We start from the raw sequence: 19,148 nt of genomic DNA, 5'->3' as shown, positions 1-19,148 counted from the left end.
CCTACTCCGCACTTGCAACATATTTAAGACATAGTCACCTGTCAGGCAGACATGCTCCCGTTCTCCCGTGTGAGCAACGAGGATAAAAGCGAAGTGATGAAGGCGGTTTAGCCATACATGTCCAGATTCTCAAATGTAAAGCGGAGACATATTCTGGAGCTGGGGCTATACCATTCCGATTGCAGCATTTTAGACCTGAACCAGCTTAGGAGCTAACTTCCAGCAACGGTCTTTCCACCAGATCCTTTCAAATCTTTCGTAACAAGCTGTATCATACAGTAACGACCAGGGACTTAGGGCGAACATGTCCAGCACTAATTATGAATATGTGTGTTGAGATAGTCAACCCTTCCGTTTATGAGTTGCAACTATTTACACCTCGCGATCTAGCTGATGCAGGGATTTTGTAAACCCTAGCTAGAATTCCATCTGCTATTTCCCTCGTCTAATCAGGAAGAGGTGTCAACAGTAAAAGATATGCATATACACCGTTTTTGTCGGTTGAAGTATTTCAGACATCGAATGATTAGCACTTGCTGGCTGTCTTACTCCGCAACATCCGCGGACTTTCTCTGGTCTAAGCCACCCGTGTAAACCCTTAGTCAAATTTAGTGTTCGGTTTATTGACGTGTATAATACTTCGGTGCTGAAAATCCTCACACTTGCGATGTAAAAGGTGAGTTATAGACTCATTGTACTTTTATTCCTTACTCTAGTCCTATCTCGTTAAGGAAGATTTCTAGTGCTTACGCTCATCATACAGAATTGTCTTTTCTGCTGGTAAAATTGGCGGACAAAATCAACATGTTAGTTACGCTTAGAGGCACTCATACTACAGCAAAACATAAATATTAGCGCTTATCGACCCATATACATTCCAAGTTGATTTACACTAGTACATATGTTACCAACGCAATAAATACATGTGAGACTACTAGGACGGACCTTTTCAAGGATAATCTCATTCCTGTTGGTTATCTTTTTCAACCAAAGACATGTGTTGCTGCTAGCTTACTTACTACAACTGTTCGGCGTCAGATGACGCTATATTACTCCGACCAGTTGCGCACAGAAACGTTCCCTTGTATACCATCTGCGAGAATGAATCTTCTCCCCAGAAAGTACAACTCTACTAAAGGAACTCCAGAATCTATTCATGTAGCTAATACCACGCCGAAATACACATGGAAATCCAATCAAACGTTGTCTACGGAGTTTAATTCTGATCATATCCCTCGTCAGTCAGACGCTTATATAGTCACTGTGAATGCAACCATCGTGTCGACAACGCAGAGCTTGCTGCTTTCTACTTCCATCAGATGCTCGCGCAGTGATACCTTATGATGAACAAAGCAGAAGATCACATTGAACTAGAATAAATGCCATGCGAGTTCCTTCGTGGGGAAGGTTGGTAGTGCCGGAGGAACGTCCCAAATGGGTAATGATTGGCACGTGAATTCTTTCGTGGCAATGCCTGGGACGACCGGCCATCAGTAGTTGAGGGTTATCGGGAAATAAACACTTTCTCGGCATCTAGGATTGAAATGATGACTGCTAATGCTTATATGTAACCAGACAACTGGCGCTGATAAGACCTATCATTGTCCTTTACATATCCAAATAGAGTGCAGTGTTAATATCAAGACTATTATCTCGGCCCTTTGGCTAACTGCTCCAAAGGTATATTGTATCACAAGGCACGCGAGTAATGCATTCAGTCTAAGCAATTGTAGAACTAGTACTTAATAAGGAGGCACAGGGAATAACTGGTACATGTGTAGTATCCGCTCCATAAACCACTAGTACAATTACTTCGCAATAATACAAGGGCAAAGAAGCAAAAAACATAGGCTCCGTCACCACTCCGCAGCACCCGCAACACCCGCACCCGCCCGTCTCCGCTCGACCCACTTTTATGTAACAGATACATTAGAAAACTATATTTATAAAAATTGCTAAACTATAAACTACCTCGATATACTATACAGTGGCGGTAGTTGGGGGATTATTGATGGATCAATGCCGCACAACATACTATTCAGGTGCGTTTTGTTCCTGCGGTTCAGGACCAGGTGTAACTGCTAAAGGAATAATTACCTTATATAATTCTACCTACCACATATGAGCGGAGGATATCTAATACTCTCAGCTGTTGTTGGATGAGAAGTATGTAAAGGCTGGCGAAGAAGGCATTATAAGAGTTCGCATGTCTTCCCGTCACAATTGTGGGGTGTGCGGCGTGGTAATGGCACCCGTCAATGCCCCGTAAGTACGCTATTCACCAATATAGAGTGCAATATTCTTCTAAAAACTTTATCTTTTTCTTTCGATTACTTTCAGAAGTATTACGGTCTTATCCGCAATACCCGTCGTGATCCAGACAACCCCACAACCCAGGTGTACGCAGGTCACCTGGCCCACGCTAATTTCTCGCCTGACCAGGCTAACCATTTCCGGACTAGGATTACCTGACCAGGCCCAGGCCCTATCCTGACATACAAAACATAGATCTATATTATTTTATTATCTTATTTTTATAAAAACTTTCTTGATTATATAAAACTAGTTCTATACTAATTTATAATTATTATTTAAATTGTTTTGTTAGGGAGGTGGTATGATAGCGAGCGGTGTTCGGAGACACGTGACTGGATCACATGACATATTCTGTTTTAATCTATTTCATTTTATTTACTTATCTTTATTATTTATATATAGTTCCCCACACTTTCTTCTTTCTCTTCTTATATTTGATATTCTAGTCTGAATATATTAAATAAGATATATTCAATTAGTTATTATATAATATTAAATAGTATAGTTATTTTTTTTTACTACACGCGGCCAGTTAACTAGTAAGGCTGCCAGTGTTTTCCTGATATATATTGAATAATGCTAAAAAACAGCTAAGATAAAATAATCTGAACTGAATCTCTAGAAACTATTAATAAATTTAAATTATATGGCTAGAGAAAGGTAAGCTAAATTAGTCTTATATAAGAAAAACTTATAATAATGTTTAATCATTTTATTAACAGTAAGACCTGCTATCATCAAAGCTGCAAGCTCAGAATGTGAATAGGAGAGACAAGAGATCGACCCTTTTTCGGTTTAGAGGTTTTACCAAACATAAGTCCACCTTCCGGATCTACTCAAATCACCATATTATCATAAGGTAACATGTCCTGTATTTTCTCCATTTAAATCACCCTGAGTACTGTAACCCAGCAGTCCCACAAAGTGATTAGGCTTCTAACTAATTTTCCAGGGCGCCTGCTTGGTATGTCAACAAAAGCATGGAATCTACACCACATAAGGAGGTTTTGTCCCGCATGCATGGTCTACGAGGGCCAGTATTTGCAGGACTAGTAACGGTTGAAGAACTACTATTAAGGCTTCAAGATTAAGAATCAAGTGGGGACACGCAAAAGGTTTGCCAGCGCAGGATGGGCGGGAGGGATTTGCTCTTGAATGGTAAAATGGGAACGCCATGCCTTGATGATGGTTAAACAATATATAGCACTATACGTATTATTTAGCATGTCATGATCAAAGTAGCCCTCTGCCGAACTGATACGTGAGTGACACGGGTACATTCAGCTTCTTTGCCGCTGTGAAGACCCAATTTGGTTCCCGCAGGAACTGGCGAGCTATCAATACGACATCTGCTTTCGGTTGTTGCTGACTGGGCACGTCTTCGTCTGCGCCTTGAACTATATCACGGGCCGCTTCAGGGTCCCGAATCAACCCAACGGCACCCACCAAGGTATGCTGCCCGGCCGCATGGATCGCCTTGCGAATTTTCCCTGCAAGGTCTACCTGGTAGGTACTGTGGGGTTGGATGCTTTGCTCTCTGTGATTGCCACCAGAGCTCACGTCGACCAGATCCACCCCAAACTCCGGCAGACGCGTGGCAAGCTGAATTGAGGACGACAGATCCCAGCTGCCACTCTCTATCGCACAGGAGGCGCCGTCAAGCCATTCGGTGCCACTGATACGAAGGAAAAGTGGTACACCATTCGGTATTGAGGCGCGAATAGCAGTCGTTACCTCCTGCACAATCCGGCACCTGTTCTCGAAGCTCCCACCGTACTGATCTACTCGCCGGTTCGTTATCGGGCTGAGGAATTCGTGCAGTAGATAGCCATGCGCGCCATGTATTTCGATGATATCCACGCCGGCTGTCACGGCTGTCCTCGCACTTCTGGCAAACGCGGTGACAACCTCTCGAATCTCGGCAATACTCAGATCTCTTGGCGCCCAGTATTTAGTCTCCCCTGGTGCCCATTTATATTTCTCGCCACCAGTAGGAGCCACCACGTCTGCAGGCCAACCTCCAACGCTCTCGTCAGCCTTGATAGGGATGCCGCGCTCACCCAACCAGGGAGTGACCACGCTCCCTTTGCGACCGGCATGGGCAAGTTGGATGCCGACCTTGGCTCCCTGGCTATGAACAATATTCACTACCCGACGCAGGGCCTTGAACTGACCAGACTCTGTTCCCTCCTGCCAAAGACCGGAGTCGTTGGGAGAAATCCGACCGTTGGGCTGCACGGCCGTCGCCTCAATCATCACGAGGCCCACGCCCTTGGTTGCAAGATGGCCCAAGTGTGCGATGTGGAAATCCGTGAGTGCCCCGACATAGGGGGAGCTGGGTTCATGCTCAGAAGAGAACATGCACATTGGCGCGACGATGATACGGTTCTTGAGGGTGACATCGCGGATGCAGAGCGGTCGGAAAAGGGTGGGGGTTTCGGGGCCTGGGTTAACAGCTGCACCGGGGTTGTTGACGGGCGTGTAGTATGGTATCTTGGGCGCCCCGATAGCGCGCGGTGACTGAAATGAGGAACCCATTGTGGCTAGTTGTTGATGGGTTGTTATCATGGGCTGTGCTGCGCAATTTGTCTTTTTCTTTGTTGTTAATGGAACATCACCGACGGATGGAGCATCCGGGGATGTGCTCGGCTGGAGATCACCTGGAGCTCGATTCGTAACCGCCTTGCCAATATTCATTTGTTTTGCCTCGGAGTATACGGAATATAGTCTTCGGCCGGCGCTAGTACTGTGGTCCAGAGGAGTGACAAATGTCGAAGCAAGGCTATAGAAGTTCCTAGGAATCAGCGACTCTGACGGTTCTGAAGGTCATATCCCCGGAAAGGGCCTACAAAGCATTGCATCCGCAGATCCTCCCAAGCACAGCTATTCCGGGGACCGCTAGCGAGGGGTCCACTCAACGCGGTCAGATTATGACTTTAGAATCTGCATTTGTCAAATGCAAATGAAACCTATGTCAAGAGTGTAATGAGTATCCTCTACTGGTCCTTCCTACAGCAATCGTTCCACAGACAGTCTCATAGATACGCACTCCAATGATCGAATCACCGTGTCAGGTGCACATCCCTCATACGGATGTTGCCTCCTTTGTCTTCAACTCAGGAACTGCGAGTTCGCGCGAGTCACCACAGTACTTTGATGCCGCTTCTCCATCAAAGTGTTTTAGCTTGGCGCAGGCTGAGGTATGGGTCAAGCAATTCGCAAAGGGCCTACAAGACCTCGGGCTTGGGGCAGACGATAAAATCCTCCTGTTCTCGGAGAATCGCCTTTACTTCCCTGTCCTTCTTTGGGGAGTTCTTGCTGCACGCTGTGTTTTCACGGCGGCCTCACCTAGTGCATCTCTCAGAGGTGAGAGTGTCGCGCCTTTCCCGGACATCTCTCTGAGCCTCCTATGCTGACTGCATCGGTAGAGCTGGATTATCAACTTCGGAATTCCGATGCCAAGATCCTGTTCACCGGCCAGAAGCAGGCTTGCGTGGCTTTGGAAGCCGCGGCTCAAGCGGGTCTTGGTCACAAGAACGTGTATCTCTTCTGCGATCCTGATGAGGTCATATCAACAAGCATCACTTCGACCACTCGGCTATGGACCGACATCTGGCGACCCGTGGAGGAGATCCGGACATGGTCATGGAAGGCCATCGATACCCCGCAGGAGGCAGAGCAAACCACCGCGGTTATCAATTACTCCAGCGGGTAAGCTGACGTCTGTGGCGACTATTGGTACAAGTCTACGTCCGCTAAGAATTACAAGAACAACAGGTCTACCCAAGGGAGTGGAAATTACACACTACAACCTTGTCGCAAATTGTACTCAGCTTCTGGAAAAGCGTCTTCTCCCGCCAAAGACTCAGACTGGAAACGAGCGTAGAGCGAGGCTTGACATTTCAGGCGAGAGATGGCTGGCACCCCTACCCATGTATCATGCATACGTAAGATTCTGCTGGCCTGTGTGCTCATGAGTTCTTAAGATTAACACTAACCGGGCGTTCTCCCAGGGACAAACATATTATTGTGTCAATGCTGCCGTACTACAGGCCAAGGTTTTCATCATGAAGTCATTCTCAGTCCAGCAATACTTGTTGTACTTGGACATTTACCGAGTCACTTTTATGGCGACTGTTCCGGCTATCATGGCAACCATCGCCAAGCAGCCGAACCCTTCGATCTACAACTTGTGGGCTATTGAGACAGTGCTCAGTGGATCTGCCCCACTAAGCCCCGATCTTGGCCGTGTCATTGAGAGAATGTACCTCCGAGCCGGTGTATCCGTCAAGCAGGGATGGGGTATGACGGAGACGACTTGCTCAATCACTGGATTTGCCCCGGATGATCAAGACGATGGACGATCTATTGGGTGGCTGAACCCAAACTGTGCGGCGAGAATTGAGAGCCTTGAGGATCGAGATTTCAGCGGTGCTGCCCCTGCCGGTGCTACTATAGGTGAGATATGGGTGGCTGGGCCGAACATAATGAAATGCTACTATAAGAACCCGAAAGCAACTGAAGAAGCTATAGTTGTTGCCGACGGAGTCCGATGGCTGAGAACCGGCGACATCGGATACATTGATGAGCGCGGCTGCATCTATATTGTGGACCGTTTAAAGGTCGGTCGGATATGCTTAGACTACACTTTCCCAGTAGGATGTTTACTAACATACGTATAACAGGACTTAATAAAGGTGAAAGGCCTTCAAGTCGCACCTGCTGAACTCGAGCAATATCTTCTTACCCACCCTGATGTTGCTGACGCGGCCGTCATTGGAGCTAAGATGTGAGTGATATATCCTCACCGCGATGCACCCATTTGATCCCCCCGGCAACAAAGAGGCGTATACCATCTCGAACCTGGGTGTTTCTAGCTGACTAATCGTACAGAAACGGAGGAGAGTACCCACGCGCATTTGTAGTTCGCAAAAAAGGGGCCGTTACAAAGGAGGACCTTGCGCAGATGATCAAGTCGCACTTCGCTCCTCACAAATGGCTGACTGGTGGTGTGTACTTCCTTGATGCCATTCCGCGGACAGGGAGTGGTAAGGTGATTCGCCGTGATTTGCCTGTTATCCAGACAGAAACCCAGCCAATTCGTGGTCGATTGTGATCCTACAGATAGTAGAACCGTTTCAGCCATGAAATATGCTAGAGATATAAGGCTCCCCTCTTCTCATGAATCATATTCAAATGTATCACCTATAATACAGTAGTATACCCGGCAAGCAAGCACACGAAAAGTCCGCGCCAGACCCAGTTAGTAAGGACTTTGCAAGGGAGATCGTTGGTTGTATGGGGAATGCCTTATCTCCTGTCCAAGAGAGTGATTTGATACTAGGCTCCAGCGTACTGGCGGAAATTCATGGTCCGTAGAATGACGGGAGCTAGTCATGCCGCCGGCGCAGGCAAGGCAATCAGTACCTGTGGCAGAGACGCACATAAACTTGCTATCCGTGGATGATTCCCCACTTCTCATTGACCCGAGATGCGCCTCGGTAAAGACTCTGGCCCACGGATTCCGGATCCCAACCCTGGGATGAACAAATACTCGGGACAAACTGACGGTTGCTTGCAGGAGTATAATTACGATAACATAACAAGATAAATGGCCTTTTCTATTTGAGTATCCGATTTGCTAGACAACTCATATTGTGTAAAACTTGAGTCGTCACCATGCTTTCTTCCGACCTACTCGACGAGACTAACGGATTATACAACGGTAATGGGGGCACCGACGGGGTAGGGGGAGATGCCTCTTACAAAATACACGAGCAGCCAATCCGCACCAGACGCCCCATCCGGGTCGCATGTATGGGTGCCGGCTATTCGGGGCTCATGATGGGTATCATGTTTAGCGAACAGATGAAAGACAAAAATGCCGAATTAGTCATTTATGAGCGCAATAAAGATCTCGGAGGAACCTGGCTCGAGAATCGGTACGTCCTACCTTAGACAGAAAGGCGGCCCCGTCAGTCTGGAGCTTTTGTATGGATGAATCGTGACAGAGATATTGACTGCGTAGCATAGATACCCTGGCTGCAAGTGCGACATCCCGGCTCACAACTATGCCTACAGCTTTGCACCGAATCCCGAGTGGCCAAACTATTATGCTTCGTCGGAGGAAATCCATGAATATATGCATAAGGTGGCTAGCCAGTACGATTGCCATCGATTCATCAAGTATGAGCATGCCATCACGTCCGCTATCTGGAACGAGGAGGACGCAAATTGGGATATTAAAGTGAGAACACCTGAGGGAACAATTGTTCAAGACAGGGTTGATGTGTTTGTCAATGCTGGCGGAGTCTTAAAGTTAGTATTCCCATAACGAGGACTTCAAATCCCAGGATAACTGACAGCCAATGGTGTTCAGCAACTGGAAATGGCCGAATATTGAAGGGCTTCAGGACTTCAAGGGAAAGCTCATTCACTCAGCCAGTTGGGATCAAAACTTCGATTTTACCGGTAAAAAGGTGGCCAACATCGGTATTGGCTCCTCCGGCGTTCAGATTGTTCCCCAACTAGCCAACATAGTTGACTCGATGGATGTGTACATCCGCACGCAGACTTGGATATCTCCTGCGCCTGGAATCAATGAGCCAACGGGCAGCGACCCTGAGATGGATGCCGAGTTGAATTTTACGGAAAAGACACTTGACATTTTTAGAGACCCGAAAACACTACGAGACTATCGTGCTGCGATCATGGATCGCCGAAGCAGCAACTTCAAGCGTTTCATTGCTGACAGCGACCTTCAGCTGAAGGCTCAGGAGCTATTCCGCAAGATAATGATTGAACGGCTAGGGAATTCTGCAAAAGGCCAGCAAGCTGCAAAGCTTCTGTTGCCCGATTTCCCTGTCGGATGTCGGCGTTTGACTCCCGGCCCTGGCTTCCTAGAGGCTATAACTCAAGTGAACGTCGAGTTGCGCTGGGACGATATTGTAAGGATTACAGAGAAGGGTATTCTGACGAGATCAGGCGAGGAAAAGGAGTACGATGTTATAGTATGCGCTACCGGTTTTGATACTTCTTTTTGTCCCGCTTTCCCCCTCATTGGACGAGGAGGCGTGAACCTTGCTACCAAGTGGACAGCCGAACTTCCCAAGGCCTACTTTGGTCTCACGGTACCGGACATGCCGAACTACTTTTCGTTCATTGGCCCAAACAGTACAATTAGTAACGGATCGCTCGTGCTTGGGATACAAATGACGGCCGTTTACATATACAAGTGGTTGGACAAACTCCAGACTGAAGATATCCGCAGCTTCGCGGTTCGCCACGACGTGAATGATGAATACAATGAGCATATGCAGACATATCTGAAGCGCACGGTCTGGACAGGAAACTGCCGAAGCTGGTATAAGCGTGGAACTATCGATGGTCCCGTGGTTGCCGTTTACGGTGGCACCACTTTTCACTTCATGGAGGCAATCAAAAACCCACGCTGGGAGGACTTTGATATCGAAAGGCTCTCAAAAACCAACCGCTTCTCCTACCTTGGTAATGGATTTACAAAAAGGGAAACGATGGGAGGGACCATTGGCACCACGCAGACATTGGATTTCGAGCAGTACTGGCGTCTGTTCGTGCCTCCAGATATCCATGACTAGATGCTCTTTGATTGGTGATTGGTCCTTTGTATGCCCTTAACTGGACACATTATCGGCAGACATTTGATCCTCTTTTTCCAACGTTTTGCGTAAGATTGCTGGCCAGAACTTCTGGTAGCAATGGTGAATCTGTTTATTTCACTTCCACTATTCTCAGTCCATGATTATATGTATTGCAAGTATCGATTACCATGCGGATGGAGTTTATCTGAGATAAGAATCACAATACGCAAGAAACGATGATGAGAAGTTAACTCCTGACAGAAATTGATTATTTTCAGTCAGTGCTACTTGGGTTCCACTCATGGTCAGTATCCATATGTAAATATATATATACGTGTGATTTCATGTGTTATATGTGGAATGTGTCCAGTCAAACTAGGCCGAATTCGACCAAAGCCGGATAAAACGACATCATAATCATGCATGATAAGTATATTGAATGAATCTCTCGAAGGTAAACTGGCAGTAATACTTGTAATTCATCTCATCAGGAAGAACTTTCATTTACGTAGATACAGTCCTAAAGCATGACAAATGATACATGTCAAACTGGAATTCACTACAACTGTAATTCGATAGGGGTTAATAGAAATTGATGATAAATTTTCAGTCTGGAGACAATGACGCTTTCAAATTGAGAACTATACAGTTCGTTAAACTCCATCCAATCGCTACCGTTCCTCGTAGCGCACCTTGTTAACCAGGGTCCCAATCTGACCGACTTCAATGCAGATGGAATCACCGTGTTGGAGCACTACCTTAGGCTTCCTCAAACAGCCAATGCCGGCGGGCGTTCCTGTAAGAATGAGAGACCCGGCTGCCAGTGTAGTACCTTGCGAAAGATATGAAATTTGCTTCTTCACATTGAAGATCATATCTCTTGTGTGACCATCTTGAACGACCGTATCGTTATAGATAGCCTTGATCACCAGTTTCTGCGGGTCCGGGATAACCGACGGAGCCACGAGGACAGGGCCTGCGCAATTGTCAGTAAGGTGCAAGTCAAGTTGTGTCACGGAATAAACCAACCTATGGGGCAACTCCCATCAAGTCCTTTAGAGAAAGACCACTGTGCATTGACCCTTTGGAAGCCACGCGCCGATATGTCGTTGGACGCAGTATAGCCGAGAACGTGATCTAGAGCTTTTTCTTCAGGGATATCCCTGCCTGTCTTGCCGATAACAACGCAGAGCTCGGCCTCGTAATCACTCGTCCCATCTTGGGCACACTTGGGAATGTTGATTGGTGCGGGATACGGACCAGACAGCGCCGAACGAGGTTTTGTGAAGAGTATGGGGGCCTTTGGTAGCTCGAGGTTGCACTCCTCCATGTTTGACATGGTAAGTCAGCCCCTAACCACATCGAAGGGTAGAGGACAGGGTAAAATACTCTGGCATGGTCTGCGTAATTCAGTCCTAGACAACGAATGTAGTCACATTGTTCCCCTGATATCGGCGACAGCAACTTGATGGCAGTGAGTCTATTGGATCTATGCTTTTCAAGCCTTTCCGCATATTCCGATTCGTTCCCGAAGTGGCTCACTCACCTGCTTCACATGGTATATTTGGTCAGTGACTCGGCCATCAAATACATTACCGTCGATAAGATATGCAGCTATGTCCTTTCCATTGACCGAATCTTGACCGACATCTCGAGACGTGTCAACAAGCTGTCCCAGGTGAATCTGGTGGTCCTCAATGGCAACGAATCGGATCAAGTGTGTCCATGAAACCATTGTGATGCTTGCAGAAAGATGATGCTGGCTATCTCGGCGCAGGTTGTCTACCCGGTTAAATCTTGGTTGTCTAGAGGATAGAACTGACGGGGATGTTTGGCCGCTAGTTTTATTGTCACTTTGCTCCACGGCCCGGCGTCCGGCCCAATATTCCCCGGATGTAGTCATCCGGTGCCAGGTGCACTAAACTTACGTAGCGCCGGAATCTTGCCAGTGACTAAAGGAACAGAATTTTGAAATGCTAGACATGTCACTTCAAGGTCGCGATTGCGCAGCGTTCTTCTCACTAGACCCACTACTTTACGACTTAAACGAGCAAGACTAAAGCGCACGCCAGGCTCTGCTCTACCCAGTCCACTAATCTACCAAGTCAACTGTCAAGACACTCATTGTAACCAGGCATCATCTGACCCTCCACCACCTCTGCGTGCGTGGTACCATCATCAACACGCCATGTTGCGATTTAGATAGATCATATACATACAATCCAATCAGCTCCTGATCTTTACCTTGGGATCAACTGCCAGCGTTATACTCACCACATATGCAACACCATTAAAACACCACCATTGCATTCGGTGGAGAGGCCACAGCCCCCTGATAGCTGAGCGGAACGCTTGTCACGAAGAAGGACCAGCGGTTCCGTCGCCTGCACAAGTCTGCCAGTGCGTCCAGATCGAACAGCTCGCCAATCGGCGTTCCCCATCCGGCCAGCAGGATGGGATGAAGCATCCATTTCTCATCCACGGGTGCTGTCATGTCAGACATCAGCATATCAATGCAAGGTCTCAATTTTATAACCACGAGTATGACTTACGTATGCATTCCAGAGCTGGACTATCCGCTGCGATGGCGGCAAACTGTTGCTCCCACAGCCAGCGAGTCATCTCTACCCCTTGCTTAAGCCCAGGCCAATTGTGGCTCGCACCAAGCAATGATTCTTTGGTCGCAGTGTCGAAGCTGAGATATGTAGAGACATAGCCGGTGCGCAAGAACAGAATGTCGCCCCGCCGAACCTCGATATTTCTTGCGGCAAGTATCTGCTCAATCTCTTCTACGCCAATCGGGTGGGTGCTCATCGAATCGTATTGGAAGCCTTTCTCAGAGGCCCATGAGTGATAATCTATCAAGATTCCACGTCCAGCGATCGCCTTTCCAGCCCAGCCGTCAATCCCGTTTACCCCGCGATCGGGGCCAGAATGGATGTCATCTTGCGTGACCCTATTGCGAAAAATTAAAACTCGGTACTGGGGAACGATCATGAATGACTTACCCGTTGTAAAACTTTCCTTCGGCCTGGTACGCGAAGTGACGGAAAGAATCCCACTGAGCACTGGTTTGGGTGTTGAACGTGATCTTCGAATCAGTCAGTCGTTCTGTAAGCGACATGCCAAGGATTATTGGTACTTGCGATGTCGTCGTTGATGACACGGGGCGCCTTGTTAATCATCCTTTGCTCGAAATTAATGCGTCCCAACAGGGCGGGCTTCACGGCGTCTAGAGGAAGGCTTTGGATAGGTCAGAGTTCAATTCTGGAGTCAACGTACTGGATTTCTCACTTCAATGTTACCCTCTCGCCCGTTTGAATTTCCTCTTTGGCCGCTTTCAAGACCTTGTCATCCGTGAGATGATTCAATGCTCCCAAGGCCGGGTTCTTCCAAAGCCCCCAGGCGGAATGATGAGGGTCGCCGGCTCGGAGAGGCAGCTCATCGAAGCTAGGAATTGGTCGGGCTAGGGGGGAGGACATATTTCTCGGACTGCAGTGGTCAAGACAAGGCATTGAAACAGAATATGATGGCCTGTTGAACGAGGCAGTTGTGCGACCTATGTAACAGTGGGCGAGTTATTGCTTTACCCGGGGGTCCCGGTTCTTCCACGGAAAAGGGGATCTGGAGGTAGGCACCGGTTTGGCTTTTGAAATTTATTATCCTGGATAAATTTCTACTAGGAGGCCTAAGCGCGTCAACCCAAACGCCGCATAATCTAATTGCAGACAACCCAAACACGACGGTAAGGAGGTGCCGTATGCAGCCCCGAAATTCTTTCTGTCCACGGAGTCATGACTGCCCTCTTCCAAATAGGTCCGCCCAGCCCATTACATTCTCTCCATTCATGGATAGCAAGATAAGGTGCTGCAGCTACGTCATATTGGTCCGAAGCATGGGCCAGCTTCATACGCATTCCTGCCAACCAGCCCGGCACAGTCGCTAGTCCAGGCATGTGCTCGAGCTCATACCATTGATTCAATTCTTGGATGGCTTCATTGTCGTCGGGTATGGTCAATCCAACCGTGACAACCGTGGTCGTAGAAAGCGATGATTGGCGTAACCTGGATATCCCATCGTGCAGCTGCCAGTGGTACCCCACTAGGTGACCCTCATTTGAGTGAAGCTGCAGATGCTCATCTATCCGTCGTAAGTCTGCAGTATTATCGCCTTCAACCTCGTAAACGTTGACATGCCGGTATTTATTGATCGGGGTGATCGGGTCGTCAGCATTCAGGTAGAAAAGGGGTGAGAATTCAGTCAATTCTGACAAAATATTTTTCCGCCAGGACGAAAACCCTTCACCCAATACGTTGGGCGTCTGAAAGAAAAGGAGGAGATATGTAGGCATTTCAAATGATATAATAATTGCTTGTGTAGGGTGTGCATGAAAGATTGAAAGTGGTCTATGGATTCCCTTCCAATCGAGGCTGCAAAACCATGGCTTAGCATGCTTAAAGAATGAATCCTCCGAGATCCCCGGGAAGTATTACTATGATTACGCAGCTTATAACCCACGGAAGATCCGACCCCGCAGCATGGAGCCAATCGAGAGATGCCAATTAACATGGCGATTGATGCTACTTTATTCACAAGACGATATAACACGATTGCCCATCCGCATTCTCGAGCATTATTCCATTACACTAACATAACTGCTCATTTTAAACCAGACGGGACAATGCTCAATATTGCCATTGTCGGGTCTGGCATAGCTGGGCTGGCTTCTGCCTTGTCCTTGCGCAGGGCTGGCCATGCAGTCCAAGTGAGTGTGCTTTATACATTAGAGCTTCTGCCATGGTGCTGTCTTGTATTGATATTCCAAGGTCTTTGAAGCATCACAGCTTACAGCGGGAGACACCGATGGGGCTGTTGCCCAAATTGGGCCCAAGGTAAATAAGATTTTGGAGAAATGGGGGGTTAATCTCGAGGTGGCGCGACCGGTCTTGATCGACAAGGTACAAGAAGGGTGATATATGAAGATGGAGTACGTTTCTAACATAACTAGATTCCTGTATTCGGTCATGATGGGACTCTCTTGAGGACCGAGGAAGCACCCAAGCCAGTAAGGGAACTGTCGTCAATTCTTGGAAGCAGATCACTGATATGGCGTATCCTGTAATCAGCTTGGATGGAGTTATTATCAGCGCAGCAGACTGCATGGAGCTCTACTTAGGTCAGCCACTGCCCCAACGGGGGCAGGGCGACCAGTCGACATATTGTTGAACACCGAAATCAAAGCAATTGATCCAGAGGCTGGATTAGTCGTCACCCAGGCAGGCCAGACCTATCATGTGGATATTATCATTGGTGCTGATGGATGGAATGTGAGTTTGCAATCCCAATCCGAATCCAAGGTTACTATGGAAGTAGTTAAATCAAGTCTTTCAAGTCGATTGCTCGCAAGGCTTTCCCCCACAATGATACGACCATTCCAGCTCCTGCAGAGGTGACCGTCCACCTAAGCGTGTATACTGGTGAGGATAATCGGATTGTGCAGCGATTCTGCACCCAACCCACTCACTATGAGAAATGGTTGGGGCCGAACATCGAACTCAAACTTTATTCGATCGAGCCACGCACCATTCTTATAGACACAGCACTTCCGGTACAGAGCGTAACGGGTGAGTGTTGATTTCAGGTCTAAAGGCTGAGTGTGACTCACTGGAACCACTAATTTACCTGATGCAGAGCTTTCGGAGAAAGGATTGAAAGATGCGCTCCTCTCAGAGTTTGGCTCTATCAATTCCCCATTAACAGAGCTATTGAACGCAGCGGGGCTTGCAGACATCAAATCCTGGTTCCATCCAAACCTGCCCCGGGTAGAAGAGTGGACACTCGGCCGGGCAATGCTCATTGGTGATGCCGCACACCCCTTCCTTCCTTGTAAGCTCTCTCCAAAATCACTGGCATCAACACGGCAGCTGATAGCAATTGCAGTTGAGTTACCAGGAACATCCCAGTCGATCACCGGAGCAGACGCTCTTGCAGAAGGGCTCAGATCTGATGTGCAAGTGGATGATGTCCCCGAGCGTGTAGCTTGTTGGGTTATTCCTCGAAAGGAACGGGTGATGACTATCCAAGAGATGGAGAGGAAGGATTGGCCTTCTAGGTCGTAGGGTAGTAGCTTTCTGAGGTGGCCGAAAGCCATCCTTGGTATTCAGTTGGGGACAGGAGCTCACCCATGCATTAGGTTCAAGGCTTGCGGTAGCCCCCCTCAATGTTCTTAGCCCAATTATCCAAACCGGTATATCCTCTACCTTCAGAGATTGTCTAGTTCTTCTATCTAATGTATGTTCTAAACCCTCATTGATACACTGCGGCTGACAGGTTGTGCGTGAACCTGAACCAATCGCAAGTTAAGATTCCGATGACCGGTGACCAAAATGGACATAGTCGTGGTAAAAGGTAAAGTCAGTCGGGGTAGACTTTGACTTCTTGGTATATAGCAGGTTCAAGCTGATCCGCTACACCAAACATTACAGAACTGAGCCGAGTGAATGGAGGCCGAACGGCTACCCATGTGGTTATCATAATGTGAAGAAGTTGCTGCTTTCTTGATTTCTATATTGATTTTCTCTATGGTACAATATAGTCCAGTCCGCTGGCCAATATGTGCCAATACCGATAGATCCTGTCTTGGCAACCTCCAACCCGAGGGTCTAACTAGCCGTCAGCGACTGGGGAAAAATACACTGGCTGTATCAGATTAAAGGATAAGCCAACCATATATCGAACAGTATTCATTTGTGTTCATATTTGTCTAGGACAATGTGTGACCAATCAGTGACATCGTTTGGAGACTACGGATGTACTCCAAATCGGCGCTTATGGCCTTTCCCGTTTAGGAAAAGAAATAAAATAAAGACAGAAGACAACGCGCCATTATAACCTGTCAACCTAGGCGAGCGCTGAGTTCTTAGGCCTCTTTGGGATCATCCGGCACAAGAACTGGTCCATCTCGGAATTGGACGCCCAGGTATCTCGCCAAAAGCACGATTGAATCTCGTATATTGGCGACTTCTTGCCGGGTTGCGCCGTTCCACATCATTCCCTTCATGTGGTTACGAGCCTGCCCTTTGCAGTCAATGCTGATCAGTGCTGTAATGATTGCCTGGCTGGACTCAAGCTTGTCCAAGATCTTATCGAAGGAAAATACATGCGGGTAAAGGAGTTCTGCCAGTCACTCGTCAGCGAAGAGACACGTTACCTGCTAAATCGTCTCACAACAAAGGGAGCAAAATATCACGGGTGACGGACGAGACACTACATAGAAATAGTCCGGACAGCATTTCCGGACAAAATCATCTTCTGTGTTTAGATCCGGGACATCCCGGTATAGGCTCTTCAAGAACGCATCGCCTCGAGCTACGGCCGCCGTATGTTCATCGTCATCACTGATGCGAGAATGAGCCATGTTCTAATCCGGGATGTCGGCTAAGAGCTGGGAAGACATACCGATAACAGGTATTGTCGATCAAATGAGGAGGAGTAGCGTGATATAGTTCTCGCACGGCATTTCCAGTCTGCCGAAATAGCTGGTCAGCATAACATATAGCTCCACGGGCCGATTAGAACTGCAAATCAGAAACTCACTTTGGCTGCGCCATGTAGACCGGCCGCCTTGACCAGGGCTTCTCTTATTTTCCGAGTTGCTGCGGCATGATCTTCAACGGGAATATATTCTTCAAGAAGGTGCTGATACAACGGCCCAATCTCCTCCGGGTAATTGAAAGAGCTCAGAGCAACAACTACAGTGACAAACCATTTGAATCGCAGATTACTCGCTCCATGCGCTGCAAGCTGCCGAATAAAATCGTGACTTAGCTTCGGAGACATGGTGATGCAGAGGCTTGTCCATAGGAGTCATGCGCTGCGTTTCATTAAAAGGCACCAGTGTTGCACAGCTCACCGCCGCGGGCGCACCGAGAATCTTGGCTTCCATGGAAGCGGATGCTCCGTCTTACGGAGGATCGGTCCCCGGGAGAAGGGGAAGAGAGTGTAGCCGAGCAAGCAGAAAGTTCGGCAACAGCCCGGCAATCTTGCTTGGCGCCTTTTTACCTTTTGGGTGAATCATGCCACATCAATCAAATTGCTTAAAGAGACTGCAGAGTCACAATTCAATATTCCTACCGTATATGGCTTCGAAGATGGCGGTCATTGTCAACCCTTACATTGCTCTAGGATCCGCCGACGATCGTGAAAAGGTTAGGTCCTTCCTCCCATCCTTAGGCCAGACATTAACCTTACCGTGGGAAAGTACTTGTCCCTGGTCCGGGAAGTCGCACATGAGACACAGGCAAATGAGCACGAATGTCTAGCCTATTGTTGGACTCGACCAATCTACACGTCCGAAGATGCCCCAGATGGTCCTGTCTTCGTGCAGGGTATTGAGGTGTATGTGTGTTGTGTCAGTATTACTGTTTCGGGTCTTGCTAAGTTGCGCCCTTTGTGTTTGGGGTCTGTAGATACAAAGATCCTGAGGCTCTTGCAGTCGTCCATCGGAGCAGCGAGCCATACCTCAAGATGCGGGAAGTCATCACCTCGACTGCACTAATTACTTTCCCCAAAGGCGGCGTGCCTCTGTTTGAACCGGTTGGATCGGGATTTCTGACCAGAACGGGAGCGACTGAGTCAGTCAGTCCGGGGAACGTCTTTATATTCGTACAATATACTGCCAGGTGCTCTGAGAGCCTTGCCGCCTTCCTGGCCGAGGAAAAGATACTGTGTAGCGAAATACAGGAGGCAGAAGCTGTGCAGGCTTTGTGGTGCTTCGTCCCCGAACACAGGGAAGTGGAAATCCCTATCACCCTTTTTGTACGATTACCAGACGCCTCATTCTATGACGAGCTGGAGGTTACGTTGCTGTCTTTTGAGTAAGCACTCCCTGCCATGGCATGTTTCGACCCTGTTTTACCACCTCTGACCCTACGGCGTGAGATACACAGACGTAAAGCTCTGGCTCTAGATGGTATCCGCAAGGCACGTTGGTGGAAAGGTGAAGGATTTGGATTTTTCCGACATGATGTAAATAAATGAAACACCATGACATTTACGCATCCGTTCCAAGCAGTCTTTTTGCTATCCTGTATGAATTCCCCTACGTCCAGGGCAAAATCATTTCTCCAAGTTAGTCCAAGCGTAACATGCGTGACGCCTGTGTATGAACTAGAGAAGGTGCCACGGAATGACAGCCCCAGTGACCTATCAGTC

The 19,148-nt window shown here is 47.9% G+C and overlaps 9 protein-coding genes across 9 annotated transcripts; 5 read left to right on the top strand and 4 right to left on the bottom strand.

Annotated features, from left to right (window-relative positions):
- Positions 1–3,549: 3,549 nt before the first annotated feature.
- Positions 3,550–4,854, bottom strand: BDQ94DRAFT_175499 (NADH:flavin oxidoreductase/NADH oxidase; the record flags this gene model as incomplete). The annotated part of the gene is made up of 1 exon (XM_026772512.1): positions 3,550–4,854. The coding sequence occupies one exon, from the start codon at positions 4,852–4,854 to the stop codon at positions 3,550–3,552; it is 1,305 nt and encodes a 434-aa protein (XP_026620606.1).
- Positions 4,692–5,463, top strand: BDQ94DRAFT_153650 (uncharacterized protein). The gene has a single exon (XM_026768169.1). The coding sequence runs from the start codon at positions 4,883–4,885 to the stop codon at positions 5,102–5,104; it is 222 nt and encodes a 73-aa protein (XP_026620605.1). The 5' UTR covers positions 4,692–4,882; the 3' UTR covers positions 5,105–5,463.
- BDQ94DRAFT_184442 (uncharacterized protein) lies at positions 4,692–7,476 on the top strand. Its single transcript, XM_026774643.1, has 6 exons — positions 4,692–5,682; positions 5,745–6,027; positions 6,086–6,263; positions 6,330–6,938; positions 7,002–7,105; positions 7,210–7,476. Exons 1-6 carry the CDS (start codon positions 5,370–5,372, stop codon positions 7,430–7,432), a joined length of 1,710 nt encoding a protein of 569 aa, XP_026620604.1. The 5' UTR covers positions 4,692–5,369; the 3' UTR covers positions 7,433–7,476.
- Positions 7,477–7,995: 519 nt separating this feature from the next.
- Positions 7,996–10,138, top strand: BDQ94DRAFT_184438 (flavin-containing monooxygenase; the record flags this gene model as incomplete). The annotated part of the gene is made up of 3 exons (XM_026774642.1): positions 7,996–8,258; positions 8,350–8,634; positions 8,696–10,138. 3 exons carry the CDS (start codon positions 7,996–7,998, stop codon positions 9,930–9,932), a joined length of 1,785 nt encoding a protein of 594 aa, XP_026620603.1. The 3' UTR covers positions 9,933–10,138.
- A 468-nt stretch (positions 10,139–10,606) lies between these two features.
- Positions 10,607–11,670, bottom strand: BDQ94DRAFT_163481 (fumarylacetoacetate hydrolase family protein; the record flags this gene model as incomplete). The annotated part of the gene is made up of 4 exons (XM_026769747.1): positions 10,607–10,911; positions 10,965–11,259; positions 11,325–11,399; positions 11,482–11,670. 4 exons carry the CDS (start codon positions 11,668–11,670, stop codon positions 10,607–10,609), a joined length of 864 nt encoding a protein of 287 aa, XP_026620602.1.
- A 555-nt stretch (positions 11,671–12,225) lies between these two features.
- BDQ94DRAFT_163480 (putative cyclase-domain-containing protein) lies at positions 12,226–13,417 on the bottom strand (the record flags this gene model as incomplete). Its single annotated transcript, XM_026769746.1, has 5 exons — positions 12,226–12,422; positions 12,488–12,891; positions 12,944–13,026; positions 13,082–13,178; positions 13,230–13,417. 5 exons carry the CDS (start codon positions 13,415–13,417, stop codon positions 12,226–12,228), a joined length of 969 nt encoding a protein of 322 aa, XP_026620601.1.
- A 1,199-nt stretch (positions 13,418–14,616) lies between these two features.
- BDQ94DRAFT_175494 (FAD-dependent oxidoreductase) lies at positions 14,617–16,054 on the top strand (the record flags this gene model as incomplete). The annotated part of the gene is made up of 7 exons (XM_026772511.1): positions 14,617–14,700; positions 14,762–14,893; positions 14,944–15,000; positions 15,062–15,262; positions 15,328–15,559; positions 15,627–15,821; positions 15,876–16,054. The coding sequence occupies 7 exons, from the start codon at positions 14,617–14,619 to the stop codon at positions 16,052–16,054; spliced, it is 1,080 nt and encodes a 359-aa protein (XP_026620600.1).
- An 800-nt stretch (positions 16,055–16,854) lies between these two features.
- BDQ94DRAFT_184434 (uncharacterized protein) lies at positions 16,855–17,804 on the bottom strand (the record flags this gene model as incomplete). Its single annotated transcript, XM_026774641.1, has 4 exons — positions 17,532–17,804; positions 17,394–17,461; positions 17,196–17,332; positions 16,855–17,111 (listed from the first exon to the last, which is right to left on the bottom strand). Exons 1-4 carry the CDS (start codon positions 17,772–17,774, stop codon positions 16,855–16,857), a joined length of 705 nt encoding a protein of 234 aa, XP_026620599.1. The 5' UTR covers positions 17,775–17,804.
- Positions 17,805–18,035: 231 nt separating this feature from the next.
- Positions 18,036–19,046, top strand: BDQ94DRAFT_112003 (uncharacterized protein). Its single transcript, XM_026763583.1, has 4 exons — positions 18,036–18,142; positions 18,196–18,332; positions 18,404–18,811; positions 18,884–19,046. The coding sequence occupies exons 1-4, from the start codon at positions 18,074–18,076 to the stop codon at positions 18,972–18,974; spliced, it is 705 nt and encodes a 234-aa protein (XP_026620598.1). The 5' UTR covers positions 18,036–18,073; the 3' UTR covers positions 18,975–19,046.
- The last annotated feature ends 102 nt before the right edge of the window (positions 19,047–19,148 follow it).

Source organism: Aspergillus welwitschiae (assembly GCF_003344945.1).
Source record: "Aspergillus welwitschiae strain CBS 139.54b unplaced genomic scaffold BDQ94scaffold_56, whole genome shotgun sequence".
NCBI lineage: Eukaryota > Fungi > Ascomycota > Eurotiomycetes > Eurotiales > Aspergillaceae > Aspergillus > Aspergillus welwitschiae.
This window is presented reverse-complemented; position numbering and strand designations above follow the sequence as displayed.